Raw genomic sequence first — 20,000 nt, 5'->3', positions numbered from 1 at the left:
TGCCAATATTACTAATATCCTACTCCTATTTTAGTCATATCCTACTCATATATTACTCCTATCCTGCTCCTATGTTACTCCTATCCTACTCCTATGTTACTCCTATATTACTCATATCCTACTCCTATATTACTCCTATCCTGCTCCTATATTACTCCTATCCTACTCCTATGTTACTCCTATCCTACTCCTATGTTACTCCTATATTACTCCTATCCTACTCCTATATTACTCCTATCCTGCTCCTATGTTACTCCTATCCTACTCCTATGTTACTCCTATATTACTCCTATCCTACTCCTATATTACTCCTATCCTGCTCCTATGTTACTCATATATTACTCCTATCCTACTCCTATATTACTCCTATCCTGCTCCTATATTACTCCTATCCTACTCCTATATTACTCCTATCCTGCTCCTATGTTACTCCTATCCTACTCCTATATTACTCCTATCCTATACCTATATTACTCCTATATTACTCCTATCCTACTCCTATATTACTTGTATCCTGCTCCTATATTACTCATATATTACTCCTATCCTACTCCTATATTACTCCTATCCTGCTCCTATATTACTCCTATCCTACTCCTATATTACTCCTATCCTGCTCCTATGTTACTCCTATCCTACTCCTATATTACTCCTATCCTATACCTATATTACTCCTATATTACTCCTATCCTACTCACATACTACTCATATATAACTTCTATCCTACTCCTACATTACTCTTATTCTACTCTTATCCTACTCCTATATTACTCCAATCCTACTCCTATATTACTCCTATATTACTCTTATGCTACTCCTATATTACTCCAATCCTACTCCGATATTACTCCTATATTACTCTTATCCTACTCCTATATCACTCCAATCCTACTCCTATATTACTCCAATCCTACTCCTATATCACTCCTATATTACTCTTATCCTACTCCTTTCTTGCTCCTATCCTACTCCTATATTACTCCTATCCTCCTCCTATATCAGTCTGATTTTACTCCTATATTACTCCTATCCTACTCCTATCCTACTCCTACCCTACTCCTATCCTACTCCTACCCTACTCCTATCCTACTCCTATATCAGTCTGATTTTACTCCTATCCTACTCCTACCCTACTCCTACCCTACTCCTATCCTACTCCTATATTACTCCTATCCTCCTCCTATATCAGTCTGATTTTACTCCTATATTACTCCTATCCTACTCCTAATCCTACTCCTACCCTACTCCTATCCTACTCCTACCCTACTCCTATCCTACTCCTATATCAGTCTGATTTTACTCCTATCCTACTCCTACCCTACTCCTATCCTACTCCTATCCTACTCCTACCCTACTCCTATCCTACTCCTATATCAGTCTGATTTTACTCCTATCCTACTCCTATCCTACTCCTACCCTACTCCTATCCTACTCCTACCCTACTCCTACCCTACTCCTACCCTACTCCTACCCTACTCCTATCCTCCTCCTATATCAGTCTGATTTTACTCCTGTAGCTCCTATTTTACTCCTATCATGCTCCTTTCTTACTCCTATCCTACTCCTATATCAGTCTGATTTTACTCCTATATTACTCCTATCCTACTCCTATATTAGTCCGATATTACTTCTATAGTTCCGTTATTTTTCCTGTACTGTTCCTTTCAAAAACAAAGATTTGTATATATATATATATATATATATATATATATATATAATATATGTGTGTGTGTATATATATTCCTTTATTGTTTTCTGCTAACCCAACCACCCCTCCCCTAATGGGAGTAAATTAATGGATAACAACATTTAGGCTTCTACTTCCAGCTTATACATACTATATATATATACATACTATATATATATATATTACAGACACAGTATGTTTGACATTAGTTATCTTGTTGTTTTTAGTTCCACCCTTCAGCTCCATTCAACCCCTCCCATCAGTCCCTGAAGACCATCCAGTTTGGATTTCTAAACTCAGCGAGAAAAGAAACGTCCCTTTTTCAGGACCCTGTCTTTCAAAGATAATTAGTAAAAATCCAAATAACTTCACAGATCTTCATTGTAAAGGGTTTAAACACTGTTTCCCCATGTTTGTTCAATGAACCATAAACAATTAATGAACATACACCTGTGGAACGGTCGTTAAGACACTAACAGCTTACAGACGGTAGGCAATTAAGGTCACAGTTATGAAAACTTAGGACACTAAAGAGGCCTTTCTACTGACTCTGAAAAACACCAAAAGAAAGATGCCCAGGGTCCCTGCTCATCTGCGTGAATGTGCCTTAGGCATGCAGGGCAATAAATTGCAATGTCCGTATTGTGAGACGCCTAAGACAGTGCTACAGGGAGACAGGACGGACAGCTGATCGTCCTCGCAGTGGCAGACCACGTGTAACAACACCTGCACAGGATCGGTACATCTGAACATCACACCTTGCGGGACAGGTACAGGATGGCAACAACAACTTCCCGAGTTACACCAGGAACGCACAATCCCTCCATCAGTGCTCAGACTGTCCGCAATAGGCTGAGAGAGGCTGGACTAAGGGTTTGTAGGCCTGTTGTAAGGCAGGTCCTCACCAGACATCACCGGCAACAACGTCGCCTATGGGCACAAACCCACCGTCGCTGGACCAAACAGGACTGGCAAAAAGTGCTCTTCACTGACGAGTCACGGTTTTGTCTCACCAGGGGTGATGGTCGGATTCGCGTTTATCGTCAAAGGAATGAGCGTTACACCGAGGCCTGTACTCTGGAGCGGGATCGATTTGGAGGTGGAGGGTCCGTCATTGCAGGCAATCTCAACGCTGTGCGTTACAGGGAAGACATCCTCCTCCCTCATGTGGTACCCTTCCTGCAGGCTCATCCTGACATGACCTTCCAGCATGACAATGCCACCAGCCATACTGCTCGTTCTGTGCGTGATTTCCTGCAAGACAGGAATATCAGTGTTCTGCCATGGCCAGCGAAGAGCCCGGCTCTCAATCCCATTGAGCACGTCTGGGACCTGTTGGATCGGAAGGGGAGGGCTAGGGCCATTCCCCCCCAGAAATGTCCGGGAACTTGCCGGTGCCTTGGTGGAAGAGTGGGGTAACATCTCACAGCAAGAACTGGTAAATCTGGTGCAGTCCATGAGGAGGAGATGAACTGCAGTACTTAATGCAGCTGGTGGCCACCAGATACTGACTGTTACTTTTGATTTTGACCCCCCCTTTGTTCAGGGACACATTATTCAGTTTCTGTTAGTCACATGTCTGTGGAACTTGTTCAGTTTATGTCTCAGTTGTTGAATCTTGTTATGTTCATACAAATATTTACACATGTTAATTTTTCTGAAAATAAACGCATTTGACAGTGGGAAGAGTTTATTTGCCATATATTTTTTCAACTGTGCTGTGATGTTTCTGAACCTTTCTATTTTCATAGTTTAACGACAGATCTCTCCGTTAAATTAAAGATGAATTTTTTTTTTTTTTTGCTAACGGTATTATTAGATTATTGATCGATTGACTATGACTTTTCAAATCACCCAGCAGTGCAATTTTCAGAGTTGGCTCTAAGTAAATGTTGTAATTCTGTAGCCATTTCTGGACCTGTGACTAAAAACAAGGTACATATGGACAGTACCAAAACAAATGATCTAATGATTGTGTCTCTTCACATCCAGATCTACAGAGCTGGGATGGTTTTATCCCCAATATATCAAACATTATATTGGTTGCAAGAATTTTTGTATAATAAAAGAAAAAAGTATTTTGAATCTGGCGTCGTTTTTGCGTATCAGTTTATAAATATATGTGCCATGGAATCGGTACATCGAAAATCTCTTGCCTTACCGTTGAATCAAGAGGGTGGTGAATTTAAGTAATGAATGCAGGTGATTGTCCTGGACTGGGCCCCTCTGACTCAGTGTGTCTGATGATGTTCCCAAAGGAAAGAGCTTCACGCTGACCATCACCGTCTTCACCAACCCTCCTCAAGTAGCGACGTACCATCGAGCCATTAAAGTCACCGTGGACGGACCCCGCGAGCCTCGGAGTGAGTACACACACACACACACACACACACACACACACACACGTACACATGCATACACACACACACACATACACACACACACACACACACACACGTACACATGCATACACACACACACATACACACACACACACACACGTACACATGCATACACACACACATACACACACACACACACACGTACACATGCATACACACACACACACACACACACACACACACACACACACACACACACACACACACACACACACACACACACACACACACGTACACACGCATACACATACATACATACACATACACTGCTCAAAAAAATAAAGGGAACACTTAAACAACACAATGTAACTCCAAGTCAATCACACTTCTGTGAAATCAAACTGTCCACTTAGGAAGCAACACTGATTGACAATAAATTTCACATGCTGTTGTGCAAATGGAATAGACAACAGGTGGAAATTATAGGCAATTAGCAAGACACCCCCAATAAAGGAGTGGTTCTGCAGGTGGTGACCACAGACCGCTTCTCAGTTCCTATGCTTCCTGGCTGATGTTTTGGTAACTTTTGAATGCTGGCGGTGCTTTCACTCTAGTGGTAGCATGAGACGGAGTCTACAACCCACACAAGTGGCTCAGGTAGTGCAGCTCATCCAGGATGGCACATCAATGCGAGCTGTGGCAAGAAGGTTTGCTGGGTCTGTCAGCGTAGTGTCCAGAGCATGGAGGCGCTACCAGGAGACAGGCCAGTACATCAGGAGACGTGGAGGAGGCCGTAGGAGGGCAACAACCCAGCAGCAAGACCGCTACCTCCGCCTTTGTGCATGGAGGAGCAGGAGGAGCACTGCCAGAGCCCTGCAAAATGACCTCCAGCAGGCTACAAATGTGCATGTGTCTGCTCAAACGGTCAGAAACAGACTCCATGAGGGTGGTATGAGGGCCCAACGTCCACAGGTGGGGGTTGTGCTTACAGCCCAACACTGTGCAGGACGTTTGGCATTTGCCAGAGAACACCAAGATTGGCAAATTCGCCACTGGCGCCCTGTGCTCTTCACAGATGAAAGCAGGTTCACACTGAGCACGTGCCAAACGTGACAGAGTCTGGAGACGCCGTGGAGAACGTTCTGCTGCCTGCAACATCCTTCAGAATGACCGGTTTGGCGGTGGGCCAGTCATGATGTGGGGTGGCATTTCTTTGGGGGGCCGCACAGCCCTCCATGTGCTCGCCAGGGGTAGCCTGACTGCCATTAGGTACCGAGATGAGATCCTCAGACCCCTTGTGAGACCATATGCTGGTGCGGTTGGCCCTGGGTTCCTCCTAATGCAAGACAATGCTAGACCTCATGTGGCTGGAGTGTGTCAGCAGTTCCTGCAAGAGGAAGGCATTGATGCTATGGACTGGCCCGCCCGTTCCCCAGACCTGAATCCAATTGAGCACATCTGGGACATCATGTCTCGCTCCATCCACCAACGCCACGTTGCACCACAGACTGTCCAGGAGTTGGCGGATGCTTTAGTCCAGGTCTGGGAGGAGATCCCTCAGGAGACCATCCGCCACCTCATCAGGAGCATGCCCAGGCGTTGTAGGGAGGTCATACAGGCACGTGGAGGCCACACACACTACTGAGCCTCATTTTGACTTGATTTAAGGACATTACATCAAAGTTGGATCAGCCTGTAGTGTGGTTTTCCACTTTAATTTTGAGTGTGACTCCAAATCCAGACCTCCATGGGTTGATACATTGGATTTCCATTGATTATTTTTGTGTGATTTTGTTGTCAGCACATTCAACTATGTAAAGAAAAAAGTATTTTCATAAGATTATTTCATTCATTCAGATCTAGGATGTTTTATTTTACATACACACACACACACACACACACACACACACACACACACACACACACACACACACACACACACACACACACACACACACACACACACACACACACACACACAATCTACCCCTAAAGCCCAGCCTCTCTTACCATTACGTTGGAAGAAACATTGTTTCTCAGAAAGTTTCATTAAAAAAAAAACCTGTTGATTGGCTCTTTCGACAATCAGACCTGTTGATTGGCCCTTTCGATAATCAGACCTGTTGATTGGCTCTTTAGATAATCAGACGTGTTGTTGGACTGAATGCTAACAGCTAGTAAAACGGACTGAATGCTAACAGCTAGTAAAACGGACCGAATGCTAACAGCTAGTAAAACGGACCGAATGCTAACAGCTAGTAAAACGGACCGAATGCTAACAGCTAGTAAAACGGACCGAATGCTAACAGCTAGTAAAACGGACCGAATGCTAACAGCTAGTAAAACGGACCGAATGCTAACAGCTAGTAAAACGGACTGAATGCTAACAGCTAGTAAAACGGACCGAATGCTAACAGCTAGTAAAACGGACCGAATGCTAACAGCTAGTAAAACGGACTGAATGCTAACAGCTAGTAAAACGGACTGAATGCTAACAGTAAAACCAGTCAAACACAAACAGAGCTCTTCTTTATAGGAAACAGGTCTGATTATCTAAAGAGCCAATTAACACGTCTGATTATCTAAAGAGCCAATCAACACGTCTGATTATCTAAAGAGCCAATCAACACGTCTGATTATCTAAAGAGCCAATCAACACGTCTGATTATCTAAAGAGCCAATCAACACGTCTGATTATCTAAAGAGCCAATCAACAGGTCTGATTATCTAAAGAGCCAATCAACACGTCTGATTATCTAAAGAGCCAATCAACACGTCTGATTATCTAAAGAGCCAATCAACACGTCTGATTGTTTATTTAACTAGTCAAGTCAGTTAAGAACAAATTCTTATTTACAATGACGGCCTACCCCAGCCAAACCCGGGCGATGCCCGGCCAATTACGGGACTCCCATTCACGGCCGGTTGTGATACAGCCTGGAATCGAACCGGGGTGTCTGTAGTGACGCCTCTAGCACTGAGATGCAACTGCCTTAGACCGCTGCCCCACTCGGGAGCCCTTATCTGAAGAGCCAATCAACAGGTCTGATTATCGAAAGGGCCAATCAACAGGTCTGATTGTCGAAAGAGCCAATCAACAGGTCTGATTATCGAAAGGGCCAATCAACAGGTCTGATTATCGAAAGGGCCAATCAACAGGTCTGATTATCGAAAGGGCCAATCAACAGGTCTGATTATCGAAAGGGCCAATCAACAGGTCTGATTATCGAAAGGGCCAATCAACAGGTCTGATTATCTAAAGAGCCAATCAACAGGTCTGATTGTCTAAAGAGCCAATCAACAGGTCTGATTGTCTAAAGAGCCAATCAACAGGTCTGATTGTCTAAAGAGCCAATCAACAGGTCTGATTATCTAAAGAGCCAATCAACAGGTCTGATTGTCTAAAGAGCCAATCAACAGGTCTGATTATCTAAAGAGCCAATCAACAGGTCTGATTATCTAAAGAGCCAATCAACAGGTCTGATTATCTAAAGAGCCAATCAACAGGTCTGATTATCGAAAGGGCCAATCAACAGGTCTGATTGTCGAAAGAGCCAATCAACAGGTCTGATTGTCTAAAGAGCCAATCAACAGGTTTTTTTTTAATGAAACTTTCTGAGAAACAATGTTTCTTCCAACGTAATGGTAAGAGAGGCTGGGCTTTAGGGGTAGATTGTGTGTGTGTGTGTGTGTGTGTGTGTGTGTGTGTGTGTGTGTGTGTGTGTGTGTGTGTGTGTGTGTGTGTGTGTGTGTGTGTGTGTGTGTGTGTGTGTGTGTGTGTGTGGGTAGACAGGGTAGCAGAGTGCTAGCCTCAGCTCTATTTAATGGTGCTTATAAAAACAACTGAAGAGTATATTATTTTTTTTTACTATTTCCATCTAGTGCCAACTGGTCTGGCAGGCAGCTGTTCTCTCCTCCCTCCCTATTCATAAAAACATTATTCTCAAACTCTGGCGTCTCAATGAACACTATCAAATCACAAACAACTTCCCTCTCTCTCTCTCTCCCTCCCCCTCTCTCTCTCCCCCTCTTCATCTCTCCGTTACCCAGGCCTATAAACACATAGGGCAACAGGAGACAGAGAGAACGAGAGAGAGAGATACTTTGACAATATAAGTAATTTAACTTGCCATGTCAATAAAGTCTACAGAAGTACATTTAATTGAATTGAGAGAGAGAGAGACAGAGAGACAGAGAGACAGAGAAAGAAAGAGAGAGAGAGAGAGAGACAGAGAAAGAAAGAGAGAGAGATAGAGAGAGAGAGAGAGACAGAGAGACAGAGAGAGAAAGAGAACGAAAGAGAGAGAGATACTTTGACAATATAAGTAATTTAACTTGCCATGTCAATAAAGTCTACAGAAGTAAATTGAATTGAATTGTCCAAACCTCCTGCCAAATGTATGACCATATTAGAGACACATACAAATACAATTTTGATAAACTCTCATATCTACTGGGTGAAATACCACAGTGTTCCATCACAGCAGCGAGATTTGTGACTTTTTGCCACAAGCAAAGGTCAACCAGTGAAGAACAAACACCATTGTAAATACAACCTATATTTATGCTTATTTATTTTCCCTTTTGTACTTTAACTATTTGCACATCATTATAACACGGTATATTGACGTAATATAACATTAGAAATGTCTCTATTCCTTTGGAACTTCTGTGATGTTTACTGTTCATTTTATATGGTTTATTTCACTTTAGTTTATTCTCTATTTCACTTGCTTTGGCCATGTTAACATGTGTTTACCATGGCAATAAAGCCCTTTGAATTGAGAGAGAGAAAGATAGAGAGAGAGACAGGGAGAGAGTGAGAAAGAGAAAGAGAGAGAGACAGAGAGAGAGAGAGAGAGAGAGAGCGAGAGAGAGAAAGGGAGAGACAGGGAGAAAGAGAGAGAGAGAGAGAGAAAGAGAGAGAGAAAGGGAGAGAGAAAGGGAGAGACAGGGAGAAAGAGAGAGAGAGAGAGAGAGAGAGGGAGAAAGGGAGTCTATTTATTCTTTATTCTTTTGAAACTTCTGTGAGTTTAGTGTTTACTGTTAATTTTTATTGTTTACTTCACTTTTGTTTATTCTCTACTTCACTTGCTTTAGCAATGTTAACATATGTTTCCCATGGCAATAAAGCCCTTAAATTAAATTAAATTGGAGAGAGAGAGCGCGAGAGAGAGAGAGCGCGCGAGAGAGAGAGAGAGAGAGCGAGAGAGAGAGAGAGAGAGACACATTAACATGTAGAGACATACAGTATGTAAACACACATCAACTTAGACACACACACCACACACACATACAGAACAAACACAGACATATACAGATTACACACACACATGCTGATCACACACACACACACACACACATATTAGCTAGAGGCTAATTGGGTTTATGATACTGTGATATTAGCTAGAGGCTAACTGGCTGTATGGTCCTGTGATATTAGCTAGAGGCTAACTGGGTGTATGATCCTGTGATATTAGCTAGATGCTAATTGGCTATATGATACTGTGATATTAGCTAGAGGCTAACTGGGTTTATGATACTGTGATATTAGCTAGAGGCTAACTGGGTTTATGATACTGTGATATTAGCTAGAGGCTAACTGGGTGTATGATACTGTGATATTAGCTAGAGGCTAACTGGCTGTATGGTCCTGTGATATTAGCTAGAGGCTAACTGGGTGTATGATCCTGTGATATTAGCTAGATGCTAATTGGCTATATGATACTGTGATATTAGCTAGAGGCTAACTGGGTTTATGATACTGTGATATTAGCTAGAGGCTAACTGGGTTTATGATACTGTGATATTAGCTAGAGGCTAACTGGGTGTATGATACTGTGATATTAGCTAGAGGCTAACTGGGTGTATGATCCTGTGATATTAGCTAGATGCTAATTGGCTATATGGTACTGTGATATTAGCTAGATGCTAATTGGCTATATGGTACTGTGATATTAGCTAGAGGCTAACTGGGTTTATGATACTGTGATATTAGCTAGAGGCTAACTGGCTGTATGGTACTGTGATATTAGCTAGATGCTAACTGGGTTTATGATACTGTGATATTAGCTAGAGGCTAACTGGTTGTATGGTACTGTGATATTAGCTAGATGCTAACAGGGTTTATGATTCTGTGACGTTAGCTAGAGGCTAACTGATTTTATGGTACTGATATATTAGCTAGAGGCTAACTGGGTTTATGATACTGTGATATTAGCTAGAGGCTAACTGGTTGTATTGTACTGTGATATTAGCTAGATGCTAACTGGGTTTATGATACTGTGATATTAGCTAGAGGCTAACTGGTTGTATTGTACTGTGATATTAGCTAGATGCTAACTGGGTTTATGATACTGTGATATTAGCTAGAGGCTAACTGGGTTTATGATACTGTGACGTTAGCTAGAGGCTAACGGGGTTTATGATACTGTGATTTTAGCTAGAGGCTAACTGGGTTTATGATACTGTGATATTAGCTAGAGGCTAACTGGTTGTATAGGGTTAACATTTACATTTTTTACATTTTAGTCATTTAGCAGACGCTCTTATCCAGAGCGACTTACAGTAGTGAATGCATACATTTCATACATTTTTTTGCTGGCCCCCCGTGGGAATCGAACCCACAACCCTGGCGTTGCAAACACCATGCTCTACCAACTGAGCTACAGGGAAGGCTAAGGTACTGTATGGTACTGTGATATTAGCTAGAGGCTAACGGGGTTTATGATACTGTGATATTAGCTAGAGGCTAACTGGGTTTATGATACTGTGAGATTAGCTAGAGGCTAACTGGGTTTATGATACTGTGACGTTAGCTAGAGGCTAACTGGGTTTATGATACTGTGATATTAGCTAGAGGCTAACTGGCTGTATGGTCCTGTGATATTAGCTAGAGGCTAACTGGGTTTATGAATCTGTGATATTAGCTAGAGGCTAACTGGGTTTATGATACTGTGAGATTAGCTAGAGGCTAACTGGGTTTATGATACTGTGACGTTAGCTAGAGGCTAACTGGGTTTATGATACTGTGATATTAGCTAGAGGCTAACTGGCTGTATGGTCCTGTGATATTAGCTAGAGGCTAACTGGGTTTATGAAACTGTGATATTAGCTAGAGGCTAACTGGGTTTATGATACTGTGATATTAGCCAGAGGCTAACTGGCTGTATGATACTGTGATATTAGCTAGAGGCTAACTGGGTTTATGATACTGTGATATTACCTAGAGGCTAACTGGCTGTATGATACTGTGATATTAGCTAGAGGCTAACTGGGTTTATGATACTGTGATATTAGCTAGAGGCTACCTGGGTTTATGGTACTGTGATATTAGCTAGAGGCTAACTGGGTTTATGATACTGTGATATTAGCTAGAGGCTAACTGGTTGTATGGTACTGTGAGATTAGCTAGAGGCTAACTGGGTTTATGATACTGTGATATTAGCTAGAGGCTAACTGGTTGTATGGTACTGTGATATTAGCTACAGGCTAACTGGGTTTATGGTACTGTGATATTAGCTAGAGGCTAACTGGGTTTATGATACTGTGATATTAGCTAGAGGCTAACTGGGTTTATGATACTGTGAGATTAGCTAGAGGCTAACTGGGTTTATGATACTGTGACGTTAGCTAGAGGCTAACTGGGTTTATGATACTGTGATATTAGCTAGAGGCTAATTGGTTGTGTGTGTCTTTCACTGTTCTCACTATGCTTAATGAGATGACAGCTCTGGGTTACCCTGTGGTTGGCCACTGCACCACAAGCCGTGTGTGTGTGTGTGTGTGTGTGTGTGTGTGTGTGTGTGTGTGTGTGTGTGTGTGGTGTGTGTGTGTGTGTGTGTGTGTGTGTGTATATATTTTTCAGCTGTTTGTATCCTCTTGGCTGGAGGTTATTTTTCATTTCAAAGAAACCAAATATCCATCTCTGCTAGAACATAGAAAGGAATGTGAATCTTATTCAGTGCATTTCTATTATTGATTTTCTAAAGTCTACCATCCTTGGCAGCAGGCATTCCCGCTAAGATAGACAGGCTAGCTACTCAAACTTGATTGATGGCAGCTGGTTATGAGGATTGGAGATTGGGAATCTGTCTGCGCTAACTAAAGCAATCTGCATCAAACTGCTAGGTGGCTAGTAGTGGTGGCTAGTAGTGGTGGCTAGTAGTGGTGGCTAGTAGTGGTGGCTAGTAGTGGTGGCTAGTAGTGTTACGGAGAAACAACAACAAACGTGCTCCCTGTGCTCCCTGTGCCCCCTGTCTGTGCCCCTTGTGCCCCCCTGTGCCTCTTGTGCCCCCTGTGCCCCCTGTGCCTCCTGTGCCACCTGTGCCCCTTGTCTGTGCTCCCTGTGCCTCCTGTGCTCCCTGTGCCCCCTGTCTGTGCCCCCTGTGCCCCCCTGTGCCCCTTGTGCCCCCTGTGCCTCCTGTGCCCCTCTGTGCCCCCTGTGCCCCCTGTGCACTCTGTGCCCCCTGTGCCCCCTGTGCCCCTTGTGCCCCCTGTGCCCCCTGTCTGTGCCACCTCTGGTTGTCATTACATGTAGCTAATAGAGAGGGAGTGGTCTGGCTGAACACATTGTGGTGGAGGTAGATGACGACTTGGTGGGGTGGTGTGGTCCCCTTCTGCTTTTGGTTCTAGTCTGGGTCTGGTTCTAGTCTGGGTCTGGTTCTAGTCTGGGTCTGGTTTGAGTGTGGGTCTGGTTCTAGTCTGGGTCTGGTTCTAGTCTGGTTCTAGTCTGGGTCTGGTTCTAGTCTGGGTCTGGTTCTAGTCTGGGTCTGGTTTGAGTGTGGGTCTGGTTCTAGTCTGGGTCTGGTTTGAGTCTGGGTCTGGTTCTAGTCTGGGTCTTGGGTTTTGCTTTAGTTTTGATTCTGGTGTTAACAAGTCTGGTGTTGGATGTAGAGAGAAGAAAACGAGAGTAGAGACAGAGAGAGAGAACCCACGGCAAGAATCTGAAGTCAAATGTCTACTGTTTACTGATGATCTGGTGCTTCTGTCTCTCAACCAAGGAGGGCCTACGGCAGCACCTAGATATTCTGCACAGATTCTGTCAGACCTGGGCCCTGACAGACCTGGGCCCTGATAGACCTGGGCCCTGATAGACCTGGGCCCTGACAGACCTGGGCCCTGATAGACCTGGGCCCTGATAGACCTGGGCCCTGACAGACCTGGGCCCTGATAGACATGGGCCCTGATAGACCTGGGCCCTGATAGACCTGGGCCCTGATAGACCTGGGCCCTGATAGACCTGGGCCCTGACAGACCTGGGCCCTGATAGACCTGGGCCCTGATAGACCTGGGCCCTGATAGACCTGGGCCCTGACAGACCTGGGCCCTGATAGACCTGGGCCTTGACAGTAAATCTTTGGTGTTCCAAAAATGGTCCAGTTGCCAGGACCACAAATACAAATTCCATCTAGACACCGTTGCCCTAGAGCACACAACAAACTAAACATACCTCGGCCTAAACATCAGCGCCACAGGTAACTTCCACAAAGTCTTGAAAGATCTGAGAGACGAGAGAGAGAGAGAGAGAGAGAGAGAGAGAGAGAGAGAGAGAGAGAGAGAGAGAGAGAGAGAAAGAGAAGAGAGAGAGAGAGAGAGAGAGAGAGAGAGAGAGAGAGAGAGAGAGAAGGGAATATTGTGACATCAGAGATTGAAGGGTTAGAGAATCTCAGAGAGTACTGAGGTGGTGATGGACCAGGTATTGACTGGTCCGAGCCAGAGGTACCGGGTATTGACTGGTCCGAGCCAGAGGTACCAGGTATTGACTGGTCCGAGCCAGAGGTACCGGGTATTGACTGGTCCGAGCCAGAGGTACCGGGTATTGACTGGTACGAGCCAGAGGTACCGGGTATTGACTGGTCCGAGCCAGAGGTACCAGGTATTGACTGGTCCGAGCCAGAGGTACCGGGTATTGACTGGTCCGAGCCAGAGGTACCGGGTATTGACTGGTCCGAGCCAGAGGTACCGGGTATTGACTGGTCTGAGCCAGAGGGAGCAGGTATTGACTGGTCCGAGCCAGAGGGAGCAGGTATTGACTGGTCTGAGCCAGAGGTACCGGGTATTGACTGGTCCGAGCCAGAGGTACCGGGTATTGACTGGTCCGAGCCAGAGGGACCGGGTATTGACTGGTCCGAGCCAGAGGGACCGGGTATTGACTGGTCTGAGCCAGAGGTACCGGGTATTGACTGGTCTGAGCCAGAGGTACCGGGTATTGACTGGTCCGAGCCAGAGGTACCAGGTATTGACTGGTCCGAGCCAGAGGTACCGGGTATTGACTGGTCTGAGCCAGAGGGAGCAGGTATTGACTGGTCCGAGCCAGAGGTACCGGGTATTGACTGGTCTGAGCCAGAGGTACCAGGTATTGACTGGTCCGAGCCAGAGGTACCAGGTATTGACTGGTCTGAGCCAATCTGCTACTGTGAGTACCCTCCCTGGCCTGGCTTGCTTCCTCAGTGCTGGAATGCCTGGACCACACACATGCTGGCAGCTCTCCACCACAACCCCCCCCCCCCCACCCCTCTCTCTCTCCACTTCAGACCCCCTTAGTAGACAGGCGTCTGGGTGTCACCCACTCAACTCTCTGCCTCTCCTCCTCCCTCTCCTACCCCACTCTCTCCCCCTCCTCTTCTCTTCCCTCTCCTACCCCCCTCCTCTCTGCCTCTCCTCCTCCCTCTCCTACCCAACTCTCTCCACCTCCTATTCTCTTCCCTCTCCTACCCCCCTCCTCTCTGCCTCTCCTCCTCCCTCTCTCCCCCTCCTCTCCTCCTCCCTCTCCCCTTCCTCTCTCCATGCAGTCTCTCCTCTCCCCCTCCTCTCTCCTCTCCCCCCTCCTCTCTCCTCTCCCCCTCCTCTCTCCATGCTCAGTCTCTCCTCTCCCCCTCCTCTCTCCTCTCCCCCCTCCTCTCTCCTCTCCCCCTCCTCTCTCCATGCTCAGTCTCTCCTCTCCTCCCTCCTCTCTCCTCTCCCCCTCCTCTCTCCATGCAGTCTCTCCTCTCACCCTCCATGCTCAGTCTCTCCTCTCCTCCTCCCTCTCCCCCTCCTTTCTCCATGCTGTCTCTCCTCTCCCCCTCCTCTCTCCTCTCTCCTCTCCTCCTCCCTCTCCCCCTCCTCTCCCCCTCCTCTCTCCTCTCCTCCTCCCCCTCCTCTCTCCATGCAGTCTCTCCTCTCCCCCTCTCTCCTCTCCCCCTCCTCTCTCCTCTCCCCCTCCTCTCTCCTCTCCCCCTCCATGCTGTCTCTCCTCTCCTCCTCCCTCTCCCCTTTCTCTCTCCATGCTCAGTCTCTCCTCTCCCCCTCCATGCTGTCTCTCCTCTCCTCCTCCCTCTCCCCCTCCTCTCTCCATGCAGTCTCTCCTCTCCCCCTCCATGCTGTCTCTCCTCCTCCCTCTCCCCTTCCTCTCTCCATGCAGTCTCTCCTCCTCCCTCTCCCCTTCCTCTCTCCATGCAGTCTCTCCTCCTCCCTCTCCCCCCCTCCTCTCTCCTCTCCCCCTCCTCTCTCCATGCTCAGTATCTCCTCTCCCCCTCCATGCTCAGTCTCTCCTCCTCCCTCTCCCCCCTCCTCTCTCCTCTCCCCCTCCTCTCTCCATGCAGTCTCTCCTCTCCCCCTCCTCTCTCCTCTCCCCCTCCATGCTCTGCCTCTCCTCTCCCCCTCCTCTCTCCTCTCCCCCTCCTCTCTCCTCTCCCCCTCCTCTCTCCATGCAGTCTCTCCTCTCCCCCTCCATGCTCAGTCTCTCCTCCTCCCTCTCCTCCCCCTCCTCTCTCCTCTCCCCCTCCATGCTCTGCCTCTCCTCTCCCCCTCCTCTCTCCCCCCCCTCTCCCCCTCCCCCTCCTCTCCCATGCAGTCTCTCCTCTCCCCCTCCATGCTCAGTCTCTCCTCCCCCTCCTCCCCTCCTCCTCCTCCCCCCTCCATGCTCTGCCTCTCCTCTCCCCCTCCTCTCTCCTCTCCCCCTCCTCTCTCCTCTCCCCCCTCCTCTCTCCATGCAGTCTCTCCTCTCCCCCTCCATGCTCAGTCTCTCCTCCTCCCTCTCCTCCCCCTCCTCTCTCCTCTCCCCCTCCATGCTCTGCCTCTCCTCTCCCCCTCCTCTCTCCTCTCCCCCTCCTCTCTCCATGCAGTCTCTCCTCTCCCCCTCCATGCTCAGTCTCTCCTCCTCCCTCTCCTCCCCCTCCTCTCTCCTCTCCCCCTCCATGCTCTGCCTCTCCTCTCCCCCTCCTCTCTCCTCTCCTCCCTCCTCTCTCCTCTCCCCCCTCCTCTCTCCATGCAGTCTCTCCTCTCCCCCTCCTCTCCCCCTCCTCTCTCCTCTCCTCCTCCCTCTCCTACCCCACTCTCTGCAAGTCACCCCAACACAGGCATGTGAGGTTCTTCATTGTTCTCGACTCCTGACAGTAACAACATGGCTGCCGTCAGAGCTCCATATATAATATATATATATATATATAAACATCAATGAGAGATGACTCATTCATTCATTCACAGCTTTTACTGACGGTTTCTGTTCCTTTACTGGCTGTTCCACTATGCCCTACCAGACTGACTGGCTGAACTGGCTGATTCATGTGACTGGCTGATTCATGTGACTGACTGGCTGATTCATGTGACTGGCTGATTCATCTGACTGCCTGTCTGACTGTCTGATTCATCAGCCAGTCACATGAATCAGCCAGTCACATGAATCAGCCAGGCACATGAATCAGCCAGCCAGTCACATGAATCAGCCAGGCACATGAATCAGCCAGCCAGTCACATGAATCAGCCAGGCACATGAATCAGCCAGTCACATGAATCAGCCAGCCAGTCACATGAATCAGCCAGTCAGTCACATGAATCAGCCAGTCACATGAATCAGCCAGCCAGTCACATGAATCAGCCAGTCACATGAATCAGCCAGCCAGTCACATGAATCAGCCAGCCAGTCACATGAATCAGCCAGTCACATGAATCAGCCAGCCAGTCACATGAATCAGCCAGTCACATGAATCAGCCAGCCAGTCACATGAATCAGCCAGTCACATGAATCAGCCAGTCAGTCACATGAATCAGCCAGTCACATGAATCAGCCAGCCAGTCACATGAATCAGCCAGCCAGTCACATGAATCAGCCAGTCACATGAATCAGCCAGCCAGTCAAATGAATCAGCCAGTCACATGAATCAGCCAGTCAGTCACATGAATCAGCCAGTCACATGAATCAGCCAGTCACATGAATCAGCCAGTCACATGAATCAGCCAGCCAGTCACATGAATCAGCCAGCCAGTCACATGAATCAGCCAGTCACATGAATCAGCCAGCCAGTCAAATGAATCAGCCAGTCACATGAATCAGCCAGTCAGTCACATGAATCAGCCAGTCACATGAATCAGCCAGTCACATGAATCAGCCAGTCACATGAATCAGCCAGTCACATGAATCAGCCAGTCACATGAATCAGCCAGTCACACGACCGGTCAGCCATGTGATCTTCCAATCACAGACCTGAATCCTGCAGGCAGATTGAATACACCTGTCTCTGTTCACAGCCATCGCTTGTTTTATCTGTGGCGTATACAGTATTACAGCAGCTGTGGCGCGATGTCTTACTTGAACTGTGAACCTTTTTAATCGCAAATTATCCATAGATTGTAAGTGAACGATTAATATATTTGCCAGGAGTATTAAATTGTTGATTGATTGATTGATTGATTGAGCTTTCTTCCAATCACTAAGACTTCCTAAAATCCCATCCTAATGTAATTTAAATCATCCTAATGTAATTTAAATCATTCTAATGTAATTTAAATCATCCTAATGTAATTTAACTCATCCTAATGTAATTTAACTCATTCTAATGTAATTTAAATCATCCTAATGTAATTTAAATCATTCTAATGTAATTTAACTCATTCTAATGTAATTTAAATCATCCTAATGTAATTTAAATCATTCTAATGTAATTTAAATCATCCTAATGTAATTTAAATCATTCTAATGTAATTTAACTCATTCTAATGTAATTTAAATCATCCTAATGTAATTTAAATCATTCTAATGTAATTTAAATCATCCTAATGTAATTTAACTCATCCTAATGTAATTTAACTCATTCTAATGTAATTTAAATCATCCTAATGTAATTTAAATCATCCTAATGTAATTTAAATCATTCTAATGTAATTTAACTCATTCTAATGTAATTTAAATCATCCTAATGTAATTTAAATCATTCTAATGTAATTTAACTCATCCTAATGTAATTTAAATCATTCTAATGTAATTTAACTCAGACTCCATAAAATCCCACTCTAACTTAAACAATTTTAAATGCCTTTATTATATATAATTAAAGACTTATTAATATTAATCAGAACGCCTAGCACTAGTCGTCGCAGTGGGCAGGAATCCTCCATTCGGCACACACACACACACACACACAGACAGACAGACAGACAGACAGACAGACAGACAGACAGACAGAACAGACAGGACAGACAGACAGACAGACAGACAGACAGACAGACAGACAGACAGACAGACAGACAGACAGACAGTCCTTGTGAGTACCAGGAAGGGAAGCAGAAGGTAGGTGTTCCTGTGAGTCGTAGCTGAATTGCCTTGGCCTAGAACGATTAAAAAATATATATATATATAATTGAAAGATACCCGAAGTTGCCTGTTTGATAAAACAGAGGCAATTCTAGAATACTATGTCGTCATTTATTCGCACGTTCAAAAAGGCATCTGAACGCGTATGTGAAAGCACAAACGAGTGTGTAAACGCCTAAGAAATGTTTTTTTTTTTTTTTTTTTTTTTTGTCTCCAATTACAGTCCTTGTTAATTCAAGACAGCAGTGTTTCAGGCTCTCGGTTAAACATTAGCTGATTGGGTAGATGTACCAGTAACTACCGCACATTAGGTTCTATATTAACACATCTCTCTTCTTACTCCTCTACATACATCAGGGATCACTGATGTGTGTGTGTGTGTGTGTGTGTGTGTGTGTGTGTGTGTGTGTGTGTGTGTGTGTGTGTGTGTGTAGAGGTGTAACCCGAGATCCCGCTGTAATGAATTATTCAGGACTGAGAGGGTTTACATCCCTGCTGCTACTACTACTACTGCTATACTACTACTACTATTATTACTACTACTGCTATACTACTACTACTACCATTATTACTGCTAATGCTACTACTACTATTATTATTACTGCTACTACTACTACAGCTATACTACTACTACTACCATTATTACTGCTAATGCTACTACTACTACTACTACTACTGCTATACTACTACTAGCACCATTATTACTGCTAATGCTACTACTACTATTATTATTACTGCTAATGCTACTACTAGTACCATTATTACTGCTAATGCTACAACTACTATTATTATTACTGCTACTACTACTACTACTGCTATACTACTACTACTACCATTATTACTGCTAATGCTACTACTACTATACTACTACTACTACCATTATTACTGCTAATGCTACTACTACTATTATTATTACTACTACTACTACTACTACCACTACTACCACTACTACCGCTACTACTGCTACTACTACTACTACTACTACTACCACTACTACCACTACTACCACTACTACTACTACTACTACTACAGCTATACTACTACTACTACCATTATTACTGCTAATGCTACTACTACTATTATTACTACTACAGCTATACTACTACTACCACCATTATTACTGCTAATGCTACTACTACTATTATTATTACTACAGCTATACTACTACTACTACCATTATTACTGCTAATGCTACTACTACTATTATTATTACTGCTACTACTACTACAGCTATACTACTACTACTACCATTATTACTGCTAATGCTACTACTACTACTACTACTACTACTGCTATACTACTACTACCACCATTATTACTGCTAATGCTACTACTACTATTATTATTACTGCTACTACTACTACAGCTATACTACTACCATTATTACTGCTAATGCTAC

The 20,000-nt window shown here is 45.1% G+C and overlaps 1 protein-coding gene across 2 annotated transcripts in view; it reads left to right on the top strand.

Moving 5' to 3' along the window:
• The window catches only part of LOC106591869 (runt-related transcription factor 2), a 69,596-nt gene that overhangs the window by 17,201 nt on the left and 32,395 nt on the right, over positions 1-20,000 (top strand). For both annotated transcript variants that reach the window (XM_082977113.1, XM_082977112.1), the window contains exon 3: positions 3,946-4,050. In XM_082977113.1, the coding sequence (XP_082833239.1) occupies positions 3,946-4,050 (105 nt within the window). The remainder of the gene's footprint in view (positions 1-3,945; positions 4,051-20,000) is intronic.

Source organism: Salmo salar, chromosome 06 (genome assembly GCF_965601325.2).
Source record: "Salmo salar chromosome 06, fSalSal1, whole genome shotgun sequence".
Taxonomy (NCBI): Eukaryota; Metazoa; Chordata; class Actinopteri; order Salmoniformes; family Salmonidae; genus Salmo; species Salmo salar.
The sequence above is the reverse complement of the archived record's forward strand: the minus strand, read 5'-3'. Positions and strand labels throughout refer to the sequence as shown.